Raw genomic sequence first — 11,083 nt, 5'->3', positions numbered from 1 at the left:
CTTGAGTTGCTGCTGTTTTACTTGAAAACTTAAAACACTCAACCAGCGGTCATATGGCCTTGATTTGAATCATGTAAAGCTGACGCTGACACATGGGACTCCCAGTAAAAGTGGTGTTTAGGTACCACAGGCAGTGGGCTAGTTCAGTAACACATAGAGAGGCAGTTCCAAATATTTTTAAATAACTATTCAGTTTCTTAAACATTCTTCATAATTTAATCAAGCAAACACCTTTACAGTTTTTAAAATCAAATCATTATAAAGGATTTGGAAAATGGTTCTATCTTTATACAGAACAGCTCTGAATTTTTTGAGGAGATAATATACAACATAAGTAGCAATGATATGACAATGGTGACTTTTCTGTAGAAGGTATTTGATTTCTCAGGCATAAATTAGCTTGATCAGATAGGCTAACGCATAGCCACCTAGGGGCAGAAGAAAGTATCACAAGGGAAATTTCAAGTTCTAGAGAATAAAATTTAGTGTTGAAGCTAGGGCCTGTTATACTTAATAAAATATGATAAAACATGTCTCACTTTAAGAAAAATTTGTTTCAGATAGTTTGGCCTTTAAGCACGTTTCTGTATATAATTTTTCTCATTGCCTTCTACTATATATGTCATTAAAAATGTAGTTGGTCCCAAAATGAACTAAAAAGCATACTTATTATCATGCAACTGCTCTTAGAAAAAAGTCATAATATAGCTGAACTTTGAAAAGGTTTTATTTTTAAAACTCCAGCATATAAAGATACTCAAAAGTAAAGTACTACTTCTGTATTGATTTCAAAATATATATATATACTAGAACATTGTTTCTTTAATGCTTGTCTTAGAAGACTAAGAATTACATATGTTTAGTCCTTCAAATTGAATATACCTAGTTATTGTGTTGTAGACATCATTTTAACTACTAATTCTGAAGACTTTCTATCTTCTGCTGTATCTCAGGGTTTTAAAAGTTCTACTTTATGCAGTGTTTAACATGTTTTGTAAATTCTTTGTGATGAGCACCAGCTTACCTTTTATTAGAGCTCTTAGAAGAAATGTTACATATTAAGTCTAATTCAACTTGATTTTCTTAATGAATACACATTCTAGTAATCTATAACCTATGTGGAATAGGTGTTAAAATGTCAGCAAGTATTTCCAGCAGGTCCCTGACTATGTTGTATGAATGGGCCCCTGCTTTCTGCCTGAATCATAGAGGTACCCACACACAGCTGAGGATTTCTTTACAGGCTAATGTAGAATTTATAGGTCATTGACACCAATTGTGCCCACCACCAAAATATATTGATATTATTAATTTGGTTTTAGGTACAATTTTCTTAGAAATATTATGGCTGTGTTAGAAATTGTAGAGCTCATTTGGAGAAAGTCAAATATTTACAGGTGAAATTATATGATTTGCTTTAAAATAATGCAGGGAAGGAGAGTGACTAGAGGTGGGGATGGGGCTAAAAGCAATGGGTAATGGCTTTTGGGCCTGACGACAGTACATAGGGGTTCATTAAACTATTCTACTTTTGTGTATATTTGAAATTCTTTATAATGCATTTTTTAAAAATCCTGATACCTCTACTGACACAATATAAATTTCAAATTTCTGAGTAACAGTTCTGAAAGCAATATTGAGATGGTATGTAGTATTGACAACTAAGATTTTCAATACTAATTTATTTGGTTGCTATGAACATTGGGGAGGAATGTTTAAGAACCAAAAACCACAGATCATACTATTATAAACATAAAGTTATTTAAGCCCAGCATTTTCTATTGGTGTATTGTTATATTTCAGAAAGACTTAATTTTATTTAGGCCAGTACTTCTTAGAGTTTAATGTGTATCTGAATGCCAGGGAACTGATGAAAAATGTAGATTACAAGTCGTGTGTCCGGAGCTGCTTATTAGGAGGTTTGGTGTGGTACCTAGGAATTCATGTTTTTAGTAAGATCAGGAGGTTATTTATTGGCTATACTGAAATTGTTAGATTTTCATTTCATTGAGGTAGACAAAACACAAAATAATGCGATGGTGAAATGTTTTAATTAAGGCTTACTGCAACAGCAAAAAACGTTTTCAATGTTTTGTAGATTTTTTTTTAACAAAATCTATATGAAAGAAACTATTTAAAAATCAGCCATCAATGTCATTGACATTTCTGTATACAAGTTTTAAATGAAAATGACAAAGGAGCATAAATAAGGTAAATGGTAACAATACTGGCCCTAAAGTCTTCTCACAACTATTAGATTAATTAAGCTACTGTTTTGTACTATGTTAGGAGAACATAACCAATTTTTCTAGCAAAAGGTTGAGTTATTAGTTATATGTAAGGAAAGAGTAGAAAAGCTTGAACAGAAGTACTGGTTTTTGTAGGAATATTTAGGCCAGTTGACAGCCACATTACTTTTAGATGTGGATACTTGTCTTGCTTTCATAGTGTTGAGTAGCACAGGGCAAGGGCACTTGGTTCCAGAGGCATGAGCAGAGGTGGAGTCATTTCCACCACACTGACAGCAGTCAGCAAAACAAAAAGATGCCCCTCTTGTTTAGAAATGTGACAAACATTAGGGGTTGAGAGGCAGAGGGAAGAGAAAGGGATTAGCACGTACTGAACACCTGTTATGTACCAAGTGCTTTGCGTATATTGGTTCAAGACAGAGTTGTGCTGGAGCCAACACAGAATTTCCCACCCCATAGAACTTATTACAGTTATATCTAAATTATGTCCAACAATGAGGTTTCATTTTATTTATTAATTTTAACATAATAACATAAATGAGACAGAGTTTTATCTTGATCCAAACAACCTACTGCAAAGCTCAAAGGATGCTAAGTGAAAACAGGACATTTATATGTGGTTTTTGAAAAAAAAGAGGAACCATAAAATGTGAATGAAATTACTCAGTGATATATTTTCCCGTTTCTATTCTGAGGTAGTCATCAAAAAATTATGGAAGGGCTGGCCCGGTGGCGCACTGCTACACTCTGCGGCGGCGCTCCCGCCGAGGGTTCCGATCCCACATACAGACCGGCCGCTCACTGGCTGAGCAAGGTGTGGGCGCGACACTGAGGGTTGCGATCCGTTGCCGGTCACGAAAAAAGACAAAAAGGAAAAAAAAAAAATTATGGAAGAAGACTGATGTCTACTGGGCAGGAGTGTTTATTATCTTAACATTAAGTCAGGAGTTCCATGTCCCATTCTTTAACTATAGTAAGCTAGACAGGAGAATTCTGGAGATCTTACTGATTCGTTCACACATCTTGCCTATTAATTGTGCCTCCGAAAGAATTAATTTTACTGTCAATAAACTATAAATTCATATCACTTCAAGGCAAGTCTAAAATCTGTTTTGGTCTCAAAACTTCTGTGGCCTTTATTAAAGGCTTCCGTCTAATTGCTTAACCCTTAAGGATTAAACATTAGGGTAAATTTTAATGGAAATATTTCCTCCCTAAAAACAACTTCTAGGACCACAGCCACCTTGTACAGTTCTGAGTGGGCGGGGTCTGTGGAGTGGTTAATTCCTATCCCTATGTCAAGTTCAGGTCTACTATTCTAAAGGTGAGCCTGGAACAAACAGCAGCAAGGTGAGCATGTTCCCATGATCCTGCCATTTCTAGAGCAAGCCTGCAGCAAGGGCAAATGTTATGTTCCATAGCTTCTGGCCTTTAACCTAACTAGACTGTAGTGGTTTTATATAAATCAGACCTCCAGATAGTGATAGCTCAGTGGGGTTAAGGACTGAGGCACCTAGTAATAGAATGGTGCCTGCCAGCTATGCTCCCCTTAGTGTGTGTATAGCATAAAGGTATGAAATGAACATGCTGGTTAACGGCAGTGTTCACCTTGATTTAAAAGACTAACTGAGGAAAGGCTGCTATTCTCATTCGGGGGAGGTGACGCAAGACACAGGGGTATTGCCATTTGCATTTTATACTCCGAACAGTGTGCCGGCACTGGTGGATTTGTTGGCAGACCATCCTTGTCACCAGAGATGGGTGAAGCCAACTGGGACACATAATTCAAACTAGCTTCTCCAGCTGGGATTTCTCCCAGGGAGTTCATATAGTTTTTTTCTATTGCTTTTAGTAAATTTTCAGGTGAGGTCAATAGTCCCAGCTGACCTGGTGGGACTTCCTGGGGTACTGGAACATGGCCACAAGAACTACAGTCAGAAGCTGCCTGATTATAGGTAAAGTTCTCAAAACAGATGCAGGGTCCAGGGCCGGAGTAATTATTTTCTGTTGAAAGGAGGTAAAGGTAGGCGGGCTTAGTCAATTCAGTTTCTGTGAGTGACCTCCTAGAACCTAAGAGTTGTATCTTAGTCACTTCTGGCTTGTTCATAACTTCAATAGCATCTGGAATGCAGTCGTTGACATTCATTATTGTTAAGTGAGGGTTCTCCTGGGAAGGAAACAAAAATATGTAAATATAAACCTGTTTGTGTGTGTGTGTGTATCAAAGTATAATAAGTGTGTGAAGTGCACTTTGAACTTCAATTTTGTTCACATTTCCTTCTGTTCACAAGTTACCTGGAGGTGGTGTTGAAAACCAAGGAATTTCCCCTGACAGAAGATATCAAAGCTTTCACCACCTATTTCATGGCTGTGGGAGCAGGGATGGCTTTTACTTTGTTATATTTTCCTGAGGAGGTCTAGGAAAGCAGGATCGTTACAGCCCCAAATCTAGGTTAGTCCTTAATACGGATGTGGTATACATACAATTTCCCAACATTTACCTTGGATTTTATTAATGACAGGATGCTGCTCTTGTAAGGGTCTGGGATGTCAGGATAACAGTTCTCTTTTATCCTAGAAAAATAGTGGAAATCAGACTGAATTTTACAATGTAGTGGAATAGTTAAGAGTGAACTCTAGAGTCCGATTCCTGAGTTCTAATCTTTGCTCTACCACTTATTAAACAAGTTACTTAAATCTTCTGTGCTTTCATTTCCTCATTGATTAAATGGAGATAATTACTGAACTTACAGTATTGTGAGGATTAAAGGAATTATTATGTATAAAGCACTTTGAACACCACCAAGTACATAGAGAGATGCAAATATTAGCTATTGCTATTGAAAAGCTCCTGCAATTTATTTTAAGTATTTTCCTCATGTATTGATCTGAAAAGCAAAATCATGAAATAAATCACACATTCTCACCTAAGCCTCCTTTGTGCTTTTCAGTACCCTTTTTTAAAATTTATTTATTTTGGTGGCTGGCTAGTACGGGGATCTGAACCCTTGACCTTGGTGTTATCAGCACCGTGCTCTGAGCTAACCAGCCAGCCCTCTTTTGGGTACTTTTTTTCATATTATTCAATGTCATTTATACCTCAGTAAACGCCTTTCTAGATTTTTCTCTGAATCTTCTTGGATAAAAGCTTCCTCACGCACTTACCACTGACTTTTCAAGTAGCACACGATTCCGATGACCAAGATGCACACAATCATGGGCACTATGATACTTATCAGCATATGGGCTGAGTAAGGAAAACGAAAGGAATATTTTTAGTGAGTATTTTTCCCTCCTCAAAGTAATAAAAATAAGTTTAAAGTTCAAAGTAACTTTACATGTTTATTATTCCACAAATGTCTATTTGTGCAAGTTGCAATATGAGTTTTGCCTGACTGGGGGAAACACCAACCTCCCAACACATGGAGCCATTTGCCATCAACACTTTGTGACACAAGCTCATTATGTCTTCTGATAAACTGCATCATGACTCCCTGTTCCTCACTCTCTCCCAGTATTAGAATTATACTTTCCCACCCTTGCCAGAGGAGGAACTTTCCCGCCCCTGTGCCTTGGCTTGGCCAATGGGATGTTAGTAATCATGATGTGGGTGAATAGGAACTTTTAATATGACAAGCAGAGTTTGGCCTGCCTGCCCTCTTGTCATCCACCATGAGAAGGGTGTGCACCAGGGAGCTGCTGCCCCTTCAGCCTGAGCCCCAGAGTAAACACAGATGCAACAAACCTGAACCTGACTGAAGCCTGGAGTTCAGCTTGGCCCAGCCTAGATCAGCCAAGCCACAGCTGATCTGGAAACCCATGAGTATAAATATTTCTGGTTGTCTACCACTGAGGTTTTGAGGTTGTGTGTTACACATCAAAAATTGACTAGAGCACCCCTTCTAATTAGCTTCAGATAAAATTACCTGAATAAGTCTTAACCTGGGATAATTATTCCATTTTATTTCTCTGATATGTCAACTGGTGTTTCATTTTTTTAAATGCTCATCTTCCTGTGGTCACTGTTTACCATCCCACCAACTAATGTCAGCTGGGTTGGTAAACACCCTCTTTTACAAATGCAGCTTGCTCAGGCAGGGCATAGGGCTAACAGTATTCAAATGTACATAAGATTCTGCTCAATCTACTTGCCTCCCCTGTCCTCCCACTCCCCACCTCCAACACTTGGCTGTCTGGAAGAAATGAAGCTTGATTTGGGGACAGCAGTGTGCTGGACAATGTTGGAATTTTGTGAGGGAGGGCTGGCCTGGGTAGACACTTTGATTCAACACAGGGTTCTGGAGAAAAGCACCCAGAAAGGTAAGAGGGAACCAAACCAAGAATCTCAACAATTGGCCTAAAACTAATTCTATCTCCAGAGAAGAGGAAAGAAACTCTCTTCCCGACTCTTTCACTACAGAAGACCTTGCTCTAAAGATCAGTACAAATCATTTTTAAATCTTGTTAAATTATGACTTTATAATGTATTTCAGAGCAAGCCTACGGACCTAACCATGTTTCCAAATTTCAGATGGTTTTTGCTAAACTATTTATTGAAGTATAACGTATAAATACAGAAAAATGTTCATAAGTGTACAGCTTGATGAATTTTCACAAACTGAACACACCCATGTAAACAGTATCCAGATCAAGAGAAAGAACATTAGCAGCTCCCCAGAAAGCCCCCTTTGTGTCCCCATCAAGTCATTATCCCCTCCCAAGGTAACCACCATCTCTATTGTTTAGCTGCACAAATGGCATCTGCCTCCTTCTGTACTCTATAAATGGAATCACACAGCAAGAGTCCTTCTTGTCTGGCTTCTTTCACTCGGCATTGTACTTGTGAGATTCCTCCATGTTATTTTTGTAACTGTAGAATGTTCATTCTCATCGCATGTATGATATTCCACTGCGTGAACAGGCCATGGTCATTTGTCCTTTCTATTTGATGGGCAATGGGTATTTCTAGTTTGTGGCTCTCATGAACTGTGCTGCTGTGGACATTCTAGTATGTGTCTTTGGGTATTTCTTTAGAGTTTCTGTAGACATTTCTTCAGGGCATCTACCTATGAATAAAAGTTCTCAGATGCCAGGTGTGTATATATTCACTTTAGAAGGCACTACCAAACAATTTTCAAAAATTGCTTGTACCAATTTATTCTTAACAGCAAAGTATGAGAGTTCCAGTTTTTCTACATCTTCACCAACTTTTGGTACTCTTCACTATTTTCAGGATAATTTTAAACAAACTTTTGGAACATAACTCACTTCTGTACTCAAGATTGAAAAATTACTTACTTAGTATGTCTATTAAATTCAGAAGGAAGGGCTGGCCCGGTGGCGCACTGCTACAGTGTGCCGCTTGGGAGCGCGGCGGCGCTCCCGCCAAGGGTTCGGATCCCACATACAGACCGGCCACTCACTGGCTGAGCGAGGTGCGGGTGCAACACCGAGGGTTGCGATCCCGTTGCCGGTCCCAGTCCGGTACGGGTGCAACACTGAGGGTTGCAATCCGTTGCCAGTCACGAAAAAAGACAAAAAAGGAAAAAAAATTAAATAAATAAATAAATAAATTCAGAAGGAAATGTAGTGCCAAATGTCCATCTACAGAAAATACAAATTACGATTCGGATGGACACCCTACAAGGCCTTTAAACAAACTTTGCCTCCGTGCCTCATTATCTCTGTTTAGTAAGCTAGTCTCCCTTTCAGAGAAAAAGTTAAAACATACCAATTTACAAAGAGAAGGGACTATTTTAAAAGTACCGATACAACGAATATTTATGCAGCATTCTGCAGTTTCAATGTTACATTAATTTTTTGCATTTTGGTTCTTTTCTACTGTTTAATCATCCCAGCCTCTTTCAGCAGATGCTAGTATTATTTATTTCCATTCAACAAGGTTCGAGGTATACAGTTAACTGAATGCTAGTCTCATAATATCTATTAAAAAAATGAGTAAGGTTTCTCTCAGGGAAGTTGTAAATAAATATTTCAAATATTTTCTTTTTAGTAATAAGCAATATAATCAAAAGAGTCACAGGACAAGGCTAATGAGGTTGAGCATAGGAGAGATAAATGAAACCTATACTTATACTTAAGATAATCATGTGTGTGTGTGTGTGTGTGTGTGTACCAATCAGGTAAATTCCAAAGCTAGAAGAAAAATAACCTGAAAATAAATTTAAAATTAACTCCAAAGTGGCAAGAGTGCTCAAACAACATAAACCCTTGACTGGAATCTTAATCTGATAGGCAGTTTCAGACTTTGGCTTGGAGACCTAGGGCCATGTTTCAGTCTAGCAGTCAACTAGCAGTGAGTGCCACAATCTGCCACCACAGTTTTGTGTGTCCCTATGACTGGCCAGAGAAGTCCAGGGTCAGCAGTCCTACCCGAGGTGCCCATCCCATCCCTAAGGCTTCAGCGAAGGGACCCTACACCGGGCACAAGTCAGTAGCTTCAGGCAAGACATCTGAGCCCATTTGTTTTTCAAGGAGTATTTCCAAGGGTCCTTACAGTGTAAACCTTCTATGATCCCCTCATTAAAGATGTTCTAACCTACGTCGTCTGTTTGTATCTGTCTTCTTTCACCACCCTCCTGTTTGTTGGATGCCAGGGTTTATCATGGGAATAAATTTTTCCATCAACTAATTCCTACCATTCTTCTCCCTGCCCTTTTCTTTCTCCATCTTTCAAGCCAAATGCATTTTGAAAATATCAGTCTCTTCATTTCACCCTTTCCTTGACCAAATATGCAAACGTGGAGTTAGTGAACACTCCTTGCCCCCACCTGACCCCCACCCCACTCATCTCTAATTGCCCCTGGGGGCCCCAGCAAAGGCAGAAATCATTAGCTTGCCACTGAGGGAAACCAGCCAGAAGGAAGGCTGACTGCGGAGAGTGATTCTGCTGAGAAAGCCACCGCCGCCCTTCTCTACACGGAAGGCTGGTGGCTCTTCTGATGTCAACACTAACATATAGTAGCTGTGCTTTTCACACTAATCCGAGACTGAATTCCAGAGAAATCCCTCAACAGCTACTGAGGGAGGCCAAGGAAGGTTCCAGACCATTATCAGTCAACGTAGTGTGATTCTGTACAACATATGTCATGAAACAAAGGGCTTTATAAAGAAAGAGGGGGTAAGGAGGAGAAAAAAGGATTAAAAATTTCTGATCTAGACAAACCCCAAGACAACATTTCCGTAATTTGTTAGTTTCCCAGAAAATCCTAAGGAAAGAGTTTTGATTTGGAAAAACTCACAGTATTCATCTGGAGTCGTGACCTTCGTGAAAGTACCATTGGGGCCCTCGCCAACACTTGTGTATGGAGTGACGAAGAACTCATACAAGGATTCTGGCTGTAGGTTTTCCACAATGAATGTCTTTTGTTCCGGGTTGTCGACTTTGTATTTGCAGCATACTGAATCATCTGTGATTTTTAAAAATTGGTTTTTTTTCAAAGAAAGAAAAGTCATTTTATTAAGAGTGTAGTAGAGATCTTGTGAAAGAGTTGTACACTGATACTATTGTTGACTCAGCACCGTCAACATTTTTAAACGAACCAAAAATCAAATCATAATTTCATCACACTGGGACACTGGGAACACTGGTACAATTCTCAGGAGATGGCACGGAAAGCAAAAATCCACTGCACAAGGAATGTTGGTGATCCAGGTAGAGCATGCAATTCTTTAAGATATAATAAGAGCTTGCAATTTATTATTATACCTTAAAAATAAATTCTAGTAACATTGAACAAAGTCAAAGAAAAAAAGAAAAAGGGGCAAGAAAGTTTCATAAGTGGCAGGTTTTCTTAAGGAGCTGATGGTGCTTCAGTGCTTCTAAAAATACCAGCCCACGTTGTTTTTTAAGTAAGTTAAAATACTGGCCTCCCACCACCTTGTTCACCCTACTAGTTTAAGAACATCTTTTGATCATAAAATCATGCAAACAAAGAATTCAGCCTGGCCACAGCCAGAGAAGGAGCCTTTTCAATGACTTCAAATAATGAAATCTTGAAAAAGTAAACAAATAAAAATAAAAGAAAATGTCACCTGAAAGAACTGCCTTTTCAAATCCTTGATGGCACTGCATTGCCTTGGATTTCAGATAGACATGGTACCCTCGTATAAAACCAGGTTGGGATTCAGTGGGATAATTGTTCCAATTCAGAGTGAAGGAGTGGGATGTCAAGTTACTTACAGCCACTTGAGGGTTGTCTGAAGGAGCTGGGAAAAGAAGTTGCGGTAAGAAAAGAGTGATGAGTTGGAAATAATCCCAGAATATTCATGTAAACTAAAAGGAGAACTCTGAGCAGCTCTGGAGGCTGTAAGAGCTTATGCTGAGCTAAGGAGTTTTATCTGTTTCTCTAGAGGATTTGTCCCTTGACAGTGTGGAAGAGCTGGGAAGGAGTTGAGCAATCTTCCTTTTCAAGCCTTGTCTTTAGCTGATGAAGAAACGGATGCCCAGAGAGACTACACATCTTGTACAAGGTCACACAGCAATGAATGAACGAATGAGTGAATGAAGTCTTTCTTAGACTTAATTCTGTTCTTGAATACTAACTAGTGTTTGAAAGAAGACCCAACCAGAGAGCCCACTTAAGCGAGGAGGAGGAAGGGAAGAAAAGGAAGAGTTATGTTGAAAGAAGCACAGAGAGATCAGAAGAAATCTAGTTCCTCGGCTGTGGCAATGCAAAGTTATCCAAATGTCACCAAAAAAATCCAGGAGTGTTTATTCTGAAGGCTTCCCTAAGCCTGTTTTTCTACACATGCTTGTGCCCACTTGGTCTACGCACACCAACACACACAAACACTATTTAGTATTCAAGAAC

General features: G+C 39.0%; 1 protein-coding gene across 1 annotated transcript in view; it reads right to left on the bottom strand.

The window, feature by feature from the left end:
- Positions 1-3,153: 3,153 nt before the first annotated feature.
- Positions 3,154-11,083, bottom strand: part of OSMR (oncostatin M receptor) — a 35,876-nt gene continuing 27,946 nt past the window's right edge. Inside the window, exons 8-12 of the mRNA XM_008568502.1 lie at positions 10,305-10,478; positions 9,512-9,679; positions 5,415-5,496; positions 4,751-4,823; positions 3,154-4,416 (exon numbers count right to left, since the gene is read on the bottom strand). Of these exons, the coding sequence (XP_008566724.1) occupies positions 3,841-4,416; positions 4,751-4,823; positions 5,415-5,496; positions 9,512-9,679; positions 10,305-10,478 (1,073 nt within the window). The 3' untranslated portion in view covers positions 3,154-3,840. The remainder of the gene's footprint in view (positions 4,417-4,750; positions 4,824-5,414; positions 5,497-9,511; positions 9,680-10,304; positions 10,479-11,083) is intronic.

This window comes from Galeopterus variegatus, unplaced genomic scaffold (assembly GCF_000696425.1).
Source record: "Galeopterus variegatus unplaced genomic scaffold, G_variegatus-3.0.2 Scaffold418, whole genome shotgun sequence".
NCBI lineage: Eukaryota > Metazoa > Chordata > Mammalia > Dermoptera > Cynocephalidae > Galeopterus > Galeopterus variegatus.
Note: the sequence above shows the minus strand (reverse complement) of the source record. Positions and strands in the feature narration are given on the sequence as shown.